The sequence below is a fragment of the Balearica regulorum genome, chromosome 18, assembly GCF_011004875.1.
Source record: "Balearica regulorum gibbericeps isolate bBalReg1 chromosome 18, bBalReg1.pri, whole genome shotgun sequence".
In the NCBI taxonomy this organism is placed as follows: Eukaryota; Metazoa; Chordata; class Aves; order Gruiformes; family Gruidae; genus Balearica; species Balearica regulorum.
In genome coordinates, this window is record NC_046201.1 from 9,046,615 (window position 1) to 9,061,514 (window position 14,900).

A 14,900-nucleotide genomic window follows, 5' to 3' on the forward strand; every position below is an offset into this window, starting at 1 on the left:
TGTGGGCAGTTTCTGCCCCGTGTTGCTCTCCCTGGCCTGGCACCGTCCCCCTGAAGCACCCAGCGACGCCACCACAGCTGTGGCCGTTACTCTGGGCCCTCACACCCCTCCATCACGCTTGGTGTCCAGCTGGGATGCCTCAGACCCAGCATTGCTACCTAACCTCGCCTCCTGCTTCTGGCCGTACTTGGCACCCACGCAGAGCCCCTGAGGAGCCAACGGGCCACGGCCACGCCTCCAGGAGGGACGTGTATGCCAAACCGTCACACTGAGGGGAGCAATGAAGGGTTTAGGACAAAAGCGGTGCTCAGGGAGACTGAGGCAAAGAGAGATGCCCGCAGAGGATGCCCCAGCCCCGGGTACTGTCTCTGCCCGTGTGCCTACGGCTGTCAGAGCAGCTCTGCCATCGCGCTGCCGCCGGCACCCCGCCTCCCGCACTGCGCATGCGCCTCCCCCCAGCTGGTGACAGTGCGCAGGCGCGGGGACAGGACTCCCGCAGCTCCCCCCGCCTCCCCGAGGGGCGACCGCGCATGCGCAGCCCCTGGCCGGGGGCCAAGCCCCGCCCCCGCCCTGTCACTAGTAACAACAGGCGGCGGCGCCTGCCCCCACCCCCCCCCTGCTCCCTCCTCCCCCGGCGGAACCGGCGGCAGCGCTGCCCCGCGCCGGCATGAGGCCAGAGCCTGGCTGGCCGTCGTGACGGGAGGCGGTAAGGGTCGCTGCGCGGGTGCCTGTCCCTTGCGTTCTCCTACCCGTACTCCGCCGCTCGTGTTCCTTTCCCCCCTCCCCTTCCCTTCCCCCCGGCGTCTCTTCCCCTCAGCCCCACCGCCGCCGCCGCTCCCGTCCCCCGCGGCAAGTTTCCCGCCGTCCGCCCTCTGCCCGCTCTCTGCTGGCTCCCCTCAGCGTTAGCGGCGGCGGCGGGCGGGGCCCCCGCGGTGAGCCCTGAGGAGCGGACGGCGCTCCCTATGCGGTGCCGGTGGGGCGGGTTAATGGCCCTGGGGCGGGTCACGGCGCCGCCGCGGCCGCTGGGCTCTCGTCGCCCCCCTCCCCGGAGCGGGCGGCCCCGTCCGGAGCCCCTCAGGGGCAGCGTCGGGCTCTCCTGGCGCGGAGCAGCCCGCGGCGAGGCTGTCACAGGTGTCCGCCGGGTCCCGTCCCCCTCCCCGGAGCGTCCCGGCCTGGAAGGGGCACGGCGGGGTGAAGGCAGCGCTGCCCTGGCCCGCGGTGGAAAGAAACGTTGAGTTTCTTTGTTGTGTAACTCTTTTTTTTTGTTGTTGTTGTTTGAGGATTATAGAGGGTTTACGGGTTTTTTTTGCTGATTCAGGTGGTTTTTTTAAAATGCGGAGTAGTCATGGGTAAATTCCTCTCTTGAATAGGATGCCGGGTGAACTTTCTTGTGACTCTTGAATTTATTGTTGGCTGCTTCTCGTATCCGAGAAGCCGCGCTGCCCATCTGCCGGGCTCCGGAGCTGGAGTTAAGGCTTTCCAGAAGCACTGTAGATAACGTGAGAACACATTAAAAACAAAAATTTAACAGTAAAGCTAACTTATTGTAATAAAACCATTTCTCGCTGAAATGAGTTTGGCTAGCAGCCCGTGGTTTCATCTGCAAGTGTTAGTGCTAGTATTTTTTTTCACTAAATAATTGCATTCAAGAGAGTTCGGGTCGAACACTTCGCTGAGGAAAGCAGACACAAAAGCCATTGGAATAGCTCCTGTCTGTTTTGCTAGTGATTTTTTTTTTCTGGCCGTATATTGGAATGCTTGTAGTTTCTCTAAGTTTTTCTCCCCGGTTATCTCTTAAGTTTCTCTCTCAAAAGTCTTAATTAATTTGACTTGGAAATGATGAAGGAATGCCTTATATCAGTGTACTGTAGTGATTCACTTTTTTCTTTCTGAAAACAAGAGGTTTTAACACTTGATATATTTTTAACCTCCCTTTTTGTGTGTGGGGTTTTTTTGTTTTAAATACTCCTAATTCCTCCTGACCTATAAGCGAGGCAGCCCACTTACTGTGCTGGGGAACCGGGCAGTGCTTTTCTGCCTTGAACTGGTACGTGTCAATGTTTGGTTCTCAGCAGCAGCACAGGAAGTCTCACCATCCTGATGAAGAGTCATAAAGTGTGTTGAAGATTTGTTACTAAAACTGGTCTGAAAATGTGCTAATTTTGTCTCATCTTTGGAAGAAATAAGTCATTTCTGACTAAAATACACGTAGTTTTTCAGGGCCCTGTTGCATCTTCTAAAAAAAAAGTCATCAAGGAATTGTGAAGAATTTCCTGTAGAATTGCTGGCATGCTATCACACAGAATAATTGTAAGAGCAGGTTGAAAATGGCTTCCTACATTTGACAGATGGTTTTAAAAATTTCTTTTTCAGGTTTGAGTTGATCTGACTGCAGATCAACTGCAGCGATGGTGCAGAAGTATCAATCCCCCGTACGGGTGTATAAACACCCTTTTGAGTTAATTATGGCTGTAAGTATTAATCTTTGCTGTAATTTATTTCCTTGTATTGCTGAGTAGTTACTGGGTTCTGTTTGATAGGTGCTGTGGGACACACAAATCTGAAACGATACACAAAATTTGAGATATATGTGTTTTGATGGTTTCTTTTCTACCCAGCATATTTTTTTTTACATAATGTGTTCTTTTTCTCCCAAAGTTTAGATATAGTTCATAGATTTATTTTAAAGTTAGAGCAAAAATTGGCTTGAAGCATACTTCCCAGTTGATTACTGGGAGCAATCTATTCTAGCATGGGAGAAAGTGTTAAGTATGTTGATTAATAGATTGTTGTGGTTGTATCTTCATTGGTATTGAGTTTACAGGGCACAGAGAAAGCCATGAAAGCAAGGATAAGTCTGAACAAAAGAGGAGAAAGTGTTCTGAGCATGGGTAATACTTTGGGGGGAGGAAAAAAAAACAATTGCTGTGGAGGCCAGAGAGATGAACAAAAAGCTTCTTGGGTCCATGGCTGCTAATTTGTGTGCCAGTGTTACAAACAGTAATTCAAAAAAAAAAAAAAAAAAAAAAGAAAATCCTAATTAGGTTCCTTCTTTCTCTCTCCCCCTTTCTCTCCCTTTTTTCCTTTAGAAAACAGAAAGGAAGTAGGTATTTGATATTTTTAAATATATTCAGCCAAAACCACAGCTGTGTGGCTCTCATGAGTTACAAAGAGCAGCTGAGGAGAGCAGTTAGGGCAGCTTCTACCTGATAAAAACAGTTAAAACTAAATAATCTAAATAGCAATTGTTTTGTTTCACTTGCTGAAAATACTATGTTTAATGGCTTCAGAGGAGAGTTTTAATAGTGTTCATAGTGTAAATATTTAGATAGATCACATGGTTTGGAGTGCAGAGTTCCTTACAGAAGTGATCCTTTGCAGTCACAGGGCAAAAAAGTATTAGATCACTCTGAGGGGAATACTTCAATTTCTTTTTATCTTACTCCTAAAGCTGCCTCCAGTATTACACATGCAGGTCTTGCTCTTGCAAACACTTCAAGGTAGAGCGTGGTTATTTTCATGAGTGGTGAAGAGTCTGACTGTGATATGTTGTAGGTCTTCTAGGACCTACTACACTCTGACAGCTAGGCTTCTGATGATTTCTAATTTAAATTTGATTGTGTGTATAACTTTGGCCTTCAGTGAAGTATAGAGGTTCTTGTTCTTAAGTCAGTCAACAGAAATTAGTTTCTTGGACAAAAGCTTTAGCTGTTTGCTGAACTGAGGAGTCTTTATCGTGCTGTTGAATTGAAGGCAAAAATTCTTTGAAGTTATTTCTTCAAGGATATTTTGAGTTAAAATGCTGACATCAGGATTTTCCACAGTGCTTTATTGGGTGTAATTAGCAACACTTCTGACTATTAATATTAACTTTGAGTTCTCAAACTGTTCTGTAACTTGGGCATAACATTTGAAGAATAATCTTTAACAAATATCAAGTCTTCTCTTACGTGAAAGGTTTTTTTTCCTCATTTGGAAAGAAAGAGGCTATGCTACATATGCAACTGGGAGAAAACAATAGCTGAAAAATTAAACCAGTGAACTAAGAGGAGGAGAATGTTTATAAAAAGAAACAGCTGAACAGGATGCTTTCTGAGACTAGAAGTTTAGATTAGTGATAATATGTATGATTTATTTTGTCTGTCAGGGCAGCAAGTTATCATTTGAACTTGTTCAGAATGTCATCACTGGATGAACATCCTTCTCCTGCCATGTTGCTTCTGCTATTGGTTTTTAAAACTTGTAAAATTCCTGGTGGTGATCTATCAAAGCTGTCGTGCATTTTCTGAAGTATGTAGAGGAGTGCCTCCGTAAGCCAAATTTTTTAAAGGATATAAACAGTATATGATAGTTTGATGCTTTTTGTTACTGTTTTCCCTTGGATGAATAGTGATTGTGTAAGTTGATGAAGTATTTCTGGAAGGAATATTTGTGTCAAATTCTGTGCTTACTAAAGTGGAAGTACTATGTTGCATTTTCTCACCAAAAAAAGTGCTATAATGTTATTTGCACAGTGCCAGCAGCTCTTCTAAAATGAGGAACACATCCTGGTATATACCAAGCTTGAATTTAAAGCACCCAACAAATGACTTTAACAATATAATTTTTTGTTTGATTTTTCTCTGTCCCTCTCTTTTGTTTGCACCCAACCTTTGAGAGAACGTGTCCTCAAACAGAGATTTAAACCCACACATCACAGACAATCAGCTGTCAGTAAAAAGCCTCTCAAAGAAACCTTTGGTCAATGTGGCAGCAGTGTTCTTTATGCCGAGTTGTCTAACAAAAATCACTGTTTCTAGCTTGAATCTTGTTGCATGGAATCTCATCTTTGTCTTAAGGTGCTGAGTACTTTTAAAAATTTTATTTGGAAAATTGTCCTCCCTTCCCTGAGAGTTTCGTGGAACTGAAGAGCTAGTTCATACTAGAATGAAGATCACCAGTGTCAGTGAAGCCTATGTGGACTCTAAAGATTTCCTGGATGCTGTGTGTTCCAACTACAAATTGGAACTCATTAAGTCAAACTAATATTTAGCTCTCAGATAGAAAAGAAGAATTTTATGCTGATTTCTCTACAAGCAACCAAGTGAATGCCAGTTGCAGAATGGGTCATTTACACTACAAACTTCCTATTTGCCCACTTTTCCTTTCCTGGGTTTCAGAGAGGTACTTGAGGGAGAATAAAGTACAATCAGCATTCCATTCATGCTGCTCTAGGGTGTCTTGAAAGAACTTTGGTGTCTCTACGAAAGTCCTGCACATGGGTCGGCGCAATCCCAAGCACAGCTATAGGCTGGGTGAGGAATGGATTGAAAGCGGCCCCAAGGAGAAGGACTTGGGGGGTATTGATTGATGAGAAGCTCCACACAAGCCCAGAAAGCCAACCGTGTCCTGGGCTGCATCAAAAGATGTGTGACCAGCAGGTTCAGGGAGCTGATCCTGCCCCTCTACTCTGCTCTTGAGACCCCACCTGGAGTACTGCATCCAGCTCTGGGGGCCCCAGTACAGGAGAGACATGGAGCTGTTGGAGAGAGTCCAGAGGAGGCCACAAAGCTGATCAGAGGGCTGGAGCACCTCTCCTATGAGGACAGGCTGAGAGAGTTGGGATTGTTCAGCCTGGAGAAAAGAAGGCTCTGGGGAGATCTAATTGCGGCTGACCAGTACCTGAAGGGGCCTACAGGAAAGCTGGTGAGGGACTGTTTATCAGGGAGTGTCGTGACAGGACAAGGGGTAAGGGGTTTAAGCTGAAGGAGGGTCGATTTAGGTTAGATGTTAGAAAGAAGTTCTTTACTGTTAGAGCGGTGAGGTACTGGAACAGGTTGTTCAGAGAGGTTGTGGAGGCCCCATCCCTGCAAGGCCAGGTTGGATGAGGCTTTGGGCAATGTGGTCTAGTGGAGGGTGTCCCTGCCCGCAGCAGGGGGGTTGGAACTAGATGATCTTTAAGGTCCCTTCCAACCCAAACCATTCTATGATTCTATGAAGGATGAGTGCAGCTATATTAAGGCAAAAACCTGGATTTAATTCCACTTTGATCTAAACCAAGATTGACAAGACAAGTGTTTTGCAGACAATTATGATATAAAGACTTTTGAAACAGACACAGTGAAAATTATTTTTCTAAGTTGAATTGATGTTGAAAATAAGTTTCTCTCTTATGCTCCTCCACTGAAATCCAAAAATTGTCTGTTGAACCCTGATGTCCTTCTGTGACAATATACTTCAAGGCACAACCCCTTATCTCTCCGGTCTGCAAGAGAACCTGTGAAGTACTGTTGTTGGTGGGGAGTTGGGAGATCCATTGCTCCGTGCCTCTTGCCTGCCTCTATCATTAAAGGCAAGCTATGTCAAATCTAATATAAGCTAGTTCCCCTGAAGATTTCCTTTTTTTCTGGTGAATTGTGTGGTTCCAGATAATATCTAAGTTGCTTCGAAAACAGTAAGAACTGGATGCAAATCTTTTAATGAAACTATCTCCTGAACTTGAAAAGATTCTAGAATCACAGGCTAGAAATTATCATGTTTTAGCCTGACGTACCTAACAGAGGTAATATGATTTCACCAAATGGTTACCAATGCTGATGTGATGACTTTTGGCTGCTCTGTGGCGTATCTGTCATAATCAACTTCTTGAAAACTTATACTATATGTATGTATATACATATTTAAAAAAAACTTGCACAGCTGCTCATCAGACTGAGTAGAATCTCGCCTCATTTTTCCTCCTGTTTGTGTTGAAGCTTGTGTAATGCTGGAAGCAGTCGAAATGTGGAAAAATGGCTGTTTACTTAGACTCACTTGTCAAGTTACCAAGGTTAAATATACTGGAGAAAAACTGAGAAGCTGCTTTTATAAAACTTTTAAAGATTATAGATTCAATTTTTGATATTTGCCTTAAAGAGGTTTGCATTTAAAGTAATATAGGGTCTGTGCTGAATAAGTAGTTCTTAATGTTAAAAGGCAGTTAAGAACTTGAAGCTTTCTTAACACACGAGGCTAAAATTAACTTTGGAGATTCACGTTCATTTCAATCTGACATGCATTAGATAATTCCCCTTGAGCTTAATTTCCAAAGTAAATTTAAATAATGAATAATCAACTACTATGGCATTCCAAGGATGGAATTTATGCAAATGGAAAATAAGTAAGATTTTTGAAAAAAACCACATTGAATTGAACCATTGATTAGAGGGGTTTTTTTTTAGTTTCTGGAAGCTCTATGGGAAATGTATTGCTCTTCATGCCATTTAGAAAATGTCTTATTTACAGCCACAAATTGCTTGGTTTCAGCCATAAATATGAATAGTAACGTGGCTGAACACAGCAAGTGTGCTCTAAACCTGTCCTGCACGTGTAGTCAAATTAATGTAGATTTTAAGAACTTGTGCCTTTGTGAAAACTAATATTTTTGAATCTGCCTGTGGCGAGAGACTGACTTTCAAAGGTATTTTGCAGTCTTTTGAATACCTAAAATAATGTTTTGACTCTGAAGTTCCTGGCATTTGTCAGCTTCCACTGGTGCCAAACAGTGAAGAGAACTCTGTAGGTAAACTAGTCATCAATGTCAGGAGCTTGCAGTTGTGGAAATAATGCATTTAATTTCTATTTTAAAATAAAAATGGCGATTAATCTTGCACTGCCTTGAGGCTGAAAACCACTTCCTTCTAAACTGTATGCTCATCAAAATCATTTTTAAAAAAAAAAATAATTGGTCTCATGCTTTCCCTTTGTTCTGATAGAATATCTAAAGTATCTAAAGCATGAATCTTTCTCAATAACATCTAGTGCCCTTTTGATTATACTGTAATGTTTCAAATTTGCTGCTTTTGGACAACAGGCTGACTGGCTTTCTTTGGTTTTATAGATCTGAAAGAACCCCAGTTTTTAAGGTAAAACTCCATGAATTAAAGTATCCCTAAATTACAGGAAAGTAAGAAGATTATAGATGGCATAAATACGCTTCAATGATAGAGTAGATTAGAAAAAATTTATCTGTTTTTTTCAGATTGACAAATCAAAGTATAATCCCTTGATCTAGATTGTAATGAGTTTCCTGATCAGGCAGTATATCATCTTTTCATTTTAAAGGTTATTACTTTAAAATGTCATTTAAAAAAATAACTATGTATCAAGTTAAGTGCCACACCTGCTCATAAATCTCTACAATTTTTATTCCTTCTATGCTCATTTTCTTTTTCTTGGAAAAAATGCATTCCACACTTCATGTGAAGAGGGGCTGACAGGCGGATGAGAAAAAAGGAAGCACAAAGTAGGCTTTAAATGTATACAGGAGTAATTTATTCCTGCAATGCCGTGCACCTTCTTGAGAATTTGTCTTGGATAGTTACAGCCCGGGGAAGGGAGCAAACTGAGTGTCCACTCCTGAAACAGCTCAGCGGTTTTCCCCTTCTTTTGTGACTCCCAGACAGACTTTCATCTACTTTGCTTCCTGTCTTTGTTGAACATTCAGGCTTATTTACAGTTGGAAATGCATTGGTAAAACAGTGCCTTGGTGGATTTTCTTATTTTCAAATAAGCGGCTGCAGTTTAACTGCTGTTTTATGTCATTGTTGATGGTCTCCTGTGTTAGCACACATTGGCCAAAAACTCATTTGTTCTTAACAGTTGTTTGGAATGAGCCATGGTTAACAAACGTAACAGTTACGTTGAGCACTAGGGAAAAATATTGACTTAGCTGCCTGCTTACTGTGCAATTTACGTGTTATTTCATGGTGTGCTTAGATATTTCCATGGCTAGCTGTTTCCTGTTTTTTATGGGCAAACACATGACCTGACTGTAGCTGACAGCTGCAGTTCTCTGATTCACCAAATGCTTTTAGTCAGTGTTTTAACAAGTCTTTTACACTTTAAAAGCTAAACCACCACTACTGTCACGCTCTGAAAGGTGTCAATAGAAGAAAAGTCTGTATCAAAACAGTTCTTGTTGCTTTGTTCTGAAAGCACTCTAAGCTTTTCACCCTTTGCAGGTGTGTTAGCTCTGAGACTGGAGTGAAGTGCTGCTCTAGGTTCTGTTGATCAGCCAAGTGAAGTTGCCTTTGAATTTAAAATCTCAAAATTAAACACGTGGGATCCTGGCAGAAAGGAAGTGGTTAACACATTCTGCAGAGACCCAGACAGCTGTGATACTACAGTTATGATTTGGAAAAGGTATAACTTAATGCTCGTAATTTACTGTGGTTAGCCATTAAGAAGCATGTGTAAAAGCCTTCAAAACCCCGTGGGAAAGAGATAACGTGTATTTTTTTTTAATTCTAAAAACATGTCCAATGAGGAACCAGAGGTTGCTTAGAGATCAGAGGCGTCAGCTGCAGACGTAGAATGAGGTGTTTCCGTGTGGTATGGCCAGTTACGTGCGCCTCCAGCACGAGCAATCTGCGCCTCCTGTTCCCGTGGAGCTCTTGCAGCAGAATACTGGAGCCGCTATGCTTTTAGGAGACAAGCACACCATGAAGGAGGGAGTCGAAGGAGAGCCTGAGGGATTGGAAGTAACCCCTGAAGACTTTCTGTAAAGCACATTCAATTAGAGTCCAGATTTTGGAACACAGAATTGAGGGGTATTCATTGTGATTTTCCTAACCAAGATTGGTTTTGCTTTGCCCTTAGTTTGAATTCAATATGTTTCAGGAAGGAGGGCAGCGATGTGATCATAAAACTGTTGCATTCTGAATATAGAATGAATCTTCTGAGAATTTGCAAGGAACTCTGTTAATTAGCTCAAGTTAAAATTAATTACAGGTTAATCTTAAATGGTCTATTTTCTTTTCTCCCAAGTGAATTTGTCTTCCCACTTTTCATGTAGTTTAAAATTACTGTGTATGTATTCTAAATGAAGCACTAAGCTGTTAGGCTGAATTATTAACTCTTTATCTGATTTTTGTGATATAGTTAAGGTGGGTCAGTTTAGCAGCTCAGGTAAAATGTTAAGTAGGGCCTACTGCAGGTAATCTAATAATTAGGCTTTCTCACAGTCAGTTCGCATGCAGCTTGTTTCACTTGCCATCGGTCAGTGATGTTTGAGGTGAGAGTTGTGCCAAGAACTTCCGCTGGTGGAAGGTACTGGTGGCAACATGGTTGGAGAACCTGTGGCTGGCATCATCTGGGCTCTGCAGCAGCGTGGGGCAGCGTTGCCAAGAGTATAAGCAAGCAATGAGCCATCAAAATTTGAGATCAGATCCTGAGGTCCTGGCTGTTCTCTGCATTACTTTTGCCCAAGTAATACTGATTTCCGCCCAGTTCACAGAGGCTTTCAGCTTGTGGTTCATGGACTCGCTCTTAGTGTCAGAGAAACATAACCGAATATATGGTTTCCCATTATAACTAAGCTGGTGTCAGGTTTCCTGCAAAGACATGTTCATCAGCAAGCCAGTTTAGGGAGACAGGCTGGTCAAAAGCTATCTTGGAAAAAAAGGAGAATAAATACCTTGTCAGCCTGATTTCCTCAGCAGGGTCACCCCATGGACACAGGTCCTCGTCCCCCTGCCCTGTCAGTGAGCTGATGGCAGCTGGCCACAAGGAAGAGCGAGCAAATCAGCAGGGCATTTGTCAATACATGTTGCACTGCGGGAGCCCTTGATTCTGTAGGGAAATAATTAGGGATCTGCAGTTCGAAAAATGCCCAAGCTTGTTGCTGTAACAGTAAATGAAGGGGCCATTAGAAACTTGATTCATCAGTCTTCAGGCCTTGGTATTCTTTAGCAGTGCAAAGTATTTGCAAAATGTGCTTAATGGCTTGGAGTTGTAGATTCTGTGAGTTGCTCTGGCATAAAGGCAAATCTGTCCTTACCTTAGAAAAATGAAAATTAAAAAAAAAAAGATATTTTGTATGATATAATGGGGCAGTATGTGAGCTGACTGGTTGGCTGTCTTGCTTTGTATTCATGTATGAAATTTCAGATTTGAACATTTTCTGTCTTGGATTCCTCTTGGCTTTTACTTTATGATAATAAGGTTTGGGGACTGTATATCATTAAATTTGAAAATAAAAATATCACAGGACTGGCAGAACCTAACAGCTTTAACTCTGGTGACAGCAGAGGGATCGTGGGAGGGAGCAAAGAGAAGCTACCCTTTTGTATTAAAAATGAATTTTTATTTAAATGGTTTTAATTCTTATATATGTTCGGATTCTCCTAAATTAGCCTTTGCAGACACTGTCATGGTCAGTTTCATGAAGTTAAATATCTAAATCTGTAGGGTTATGTACATTTTAGATTATTTGTTATTTATATTCTCAAAAAGTTGAGGACAGGTCTTTTTTGGAATATATGCAGATCAATCTGTGTAACAGTTTGAAAACTACATTGCAGACCTTTTAATGTCTCAGCCTCTTTGAGAGTGATAACTTTCTGCCTTGCCTACTGCTGCTGTAATATTATATCATATTGCTTTGATAATAATAGATCTCATTTTGCTAAAATGAATATTTCTCTGGTGATGGTCAGGATGGCAATGTATCATTTATATTTGTTTATGCCACAACAGAAGGGGAACAGTTAGTTTCCTGATGAGAGCATTTCCTTTCTCGGGTGCATTGTGTCTCCATTTAGTGTAAAATGTGAATGTCATAGACGTTAAGTCCAGTTCAGGAACATCAGTCAGCGGAATCCTTTCCAGAGGACATTTTTCTGACTTTTTTTATTCAGTGTGTAAATTATACTACTTAATTTACAAAACTGTCTTTGCTGTGCAATTCATTGGCCTGTGGATAAATTCTTCATTACTGAATTCATGGCTCTATGAAATTACTTATTTCTATTGAAGTGTTTCATGGTCTGCATGGTGCAGCCACTGATGTTGTAATGAACAGGATTTAAAGCAATTTCACTTGAACTTGTTTGTTCTGTGTTGACTAAACTGATTCTTGCTTTTGTTTGCTGTTCTTTGCTGTAAAGGAGGGTAAAGAACAAAGAACTGATGGTCTATAATCTATGATTTTGATTGCTTTTTAGGAAAGAATCAAAGGAGTATTGACTGTTCTTTTTTAATTGGCTTATCTTTTGAAGCTAGGTGGTGTCTTTCTCTTTGTATTTTATTGGGGAGCAGATTCAGGGGGGCAGAAGTCACCTTAACATGCCAGTGATGCATCTAGCAGTGATATTACCTGGTTATTGTTATCTTAATGATGTGTTTGGATGGGGGGAAAAGGATTGTATTCTGTCTCTTGATGAGAACCACAGTACTGAATTGCACTATAAGGCCTGTCTAGCTAGTGTGCTGTGTATCTGGCAGTGGCCAAGGGCAGTAACTGCCTCTGGGGAAGAGGAGAAGAATGAGATAAACATATGGTAACACTCTCTCGGGATACTCTTTCATCCTACAGCGATGTGTCTTGACAGCCCTTCTGGTTGAGAATGTGCCAGTTATCTATAATAGCACCGCATGTGTTGTGTTTTCTTGTGCCTGCCCAATTCCTTTCTGGAGCCAAGTGAACTCTATCGTGACACCCTCCAGCAGGAGTTTGTGCTTCATGACACACTGTGTCAAGCGTTGTGTCCTTTATCTAAACCTGGCCCCTGCTCACTCAGCATCACACCACCTGCTCCTTCTGTTGGAAGAGGCAATAAAACCCTGCTCACATTCCTCGTGCTGCTTGCCCTGTTGGATCTCTAAGGCATTTCCCCCAGACTTTAAATTATTCTTTTTCATAGTGATGAGTCTTAGACTGTTTAATAGTTTATGATTCCATATGAGGAACCACTGTTGTTCTGTACTGTTGATCTTCCACCATCAATTTCTAACCTTTTTGAGGCATCTCCTGATACAGCAGACATGTATGTAAGGTTAAGATTTTTTTAAAAAATGTTACCTTCAACTTTCTAGCTTAAGAGATAAATTGTCTGCAGCCTCCAGACCCTTATGTGCCACATTTTGGTGACAGTCCATTGAATGGTCAAGATTTAATTGATGTACTTAATAAATTGTAATTGGTTTGCTAAATAGAGTATAACTACTCTCTACCTGGAAGCTGATATTTTGCTGGTCCAAAAGCCAAACGGAGACCTCTACAGTTGAGCCATGCTACTTATCTTGAATTATGCTCTTTTGGCAAAGCTGTCTTTACTGTACTGATTATACTCTTGGTAGAGTGAAATCACTCGTGCAGTGCTTAGAGGCCAATTGCCTCTGGGCCAAATTAAAACCTGGTGGGTGCAGTCTGAGACAATGAAGTCAAACCTGTTTCACTGAACCTTCATGCGGTGGGAGATCAGGAGACTTTGTTCTTTGTGGTAGTACAAGTCTTTAACCTTTCAGACAATGGTTTAATGAGGAATTCTGAGCCTATACTGTAGCAATGCTGTAGTCATCTTTTCCTCCTCCACTCATAAATTAGATTTTGTCTACGCTGTAATAGTTTTATTTAAAATACCCTAACATATTCCAGATGTTAAACATGTTTTAACAGACCTGCTTATTGAAAATGTCTGTCTGTGATTCTGAGACCAAAAAAGTGACGAATACCAGTTGTAGGACTCATGAAAGTGAGACTTAAGCATGGAACAATAGAGCGGTAAGGAATATTTGACTGTTCCAAAAATAGATCCTCAGTGGACACAGTAGGATTGAAGCTGAATTTTAAAGTAAAACTGACTGCAGAGGAACCAGACGTGCCATTTTCTTAACTGGAGAGGAATGGGGAAGCTAAGTACCAAATTCTGCTTTCAGTGTGACAGTATCCTATGTGTTTGTGAGATGCCTGTTAGCAATGCAGAACATAGTTGTCATTGTTCAGCTGCTGTAAGACAAGTAATGATTATTTAAAAGCAACAGTAAGACAAGCTTAATGGTTTACAGTCATTTTGATATGTGTATCTTAAAATTCAAAGAAAGATATGTTCCTGTGTTGTGTAAAGGTTGATACATTGCAGTTTTTAGAGAAATAGGAAGTGCTTGCTGAGAATAGCTCACATTCCCCAGTAATCACATGTCTGTCTCCAAGCATTTAAGCTTTCGCTGGCCTGTTGCCAGCCTTTACTGTGATGCTCTTTTGGAGGTCAGCCCCTTCTCCATAGTACTTTAACCTTGAGCTGACACAGTCATGTCCTGTGCAATTAGGGTCAGAAGCCAAGTTTCCCATCCTAGAAACTACTAAAGTTGACTCTGATTGCAGGGCACGTTTTGTCAAAGAAAGTGGTGTGCTCAGAGCTATGTGGCTTCAGGGCCGGAACTGATTTCCATCTGTCTTGCTTGGAACACAGGCAGAGCAAATGCTCATTTTCTCTGTAGAATAGTTTTGCACATGCATTTAATATAAACAAGTTGAAGTGAAATTGCAAGTCAGTCTGATATTGCTGCTGCCCACACTAAGTCAGCAAAGGTCTATATATACTGAAGAGCAACTTACAGCAGCATGGCTATAAAGTCTGTCCTTGATGTTCAACCTAGACCGGGGCAATACCAGTTGGGATTTTTTTCTAAGCATCAAGCTGACATTGGTCTTCCAGTCCCAAGCCAGCCTAACCTGAGTGATCCGGCTTTCCCAGCTTACTCCAAAGGAAAGGAAGACTTAAATTATTCTATTTGCCTTCAGCATGTTTGGGTTTGTAGTCCTTAATCTTTTTTCCTTGAGGAAGGAGCAGTACTTGCCCAACTTCTCTATTTTAGCCTCTCGTTTTAGAGATTCATGTCTCAAGATTGTGCAGAGGCTGCCTGCCTTGCTCACTCTTTAGTGGAGTTGCACTATGCCTTGGGCTCTTCTGGGCTCTCTGGACTTCTTGAAGGGAGGAAAAGAATTAAGGATCCTCTTGTGAGTGTCTGGGGGGCAAGCACGTGTAACTCTTAAACTCTTACACTGGCTATCCGCTTTCTCCTCAAATCCCACCCTGCTGATTCATTTTGTTCTCTGAAGATGGACGTTCAGGCTCGCACACGGAGAATCAAGTATTACA

At 42.0% G+C, this 14,900-nt stretch overlaps 2 protein-coding genes across 4 annotated transcripts in view; one reads left to right on the forward strand and one right to left on the reverse strand.

Annotated features, from left to right (window-relative positions):
- ST6GALNAC1 (ST6 N-acetylgalactosaminide alpha-2,6-sialyltransferase 1) overlaps positions 1-5,529 on the reverse strand; it is a 282,118-nt gene extending 276,589 nt beyond the window's left edge. Inside the window, exon 1 of the mRNA XM_075770942.1 lies at positions 5,468-5,529. Within this exon, the coding sequence (XP_075627057.1) occupies positions 5,468-5,514 (47 nt within the window). The 5' untranslated portion in view covers positions 5,515-5,529. The remainder of the gene's footprint in view (positions 1-5,467) is intronic.
- The window catches only part of SEC14L1 (SEC14 like lipid binding 1), a 43,465-nt gene continuing 29,113 nt past the window's right edge, over positions 549-14,900 (forward strand). The window contains exons 1-2 of one of the 3 annotated variants that reach the window (XM_075770938.1): positions 549-706; positions 2,374-2,471. In XM_075770938.1, the coding sequence (XP_075627053.1) occupies positions 2,409-2,471 (63 nt within the window). In that variant the 5' untranslated portion in view covers positions 549-706; positions 2,374-2,408. Of the gene's footprint in view, positions 707-2,373; positions 2,472-14,900 lie in introns of those variants that run through there. The other 2 variants (XM_075770940.1, XM_075770939.1) reach the window with 2 other exon arrangements.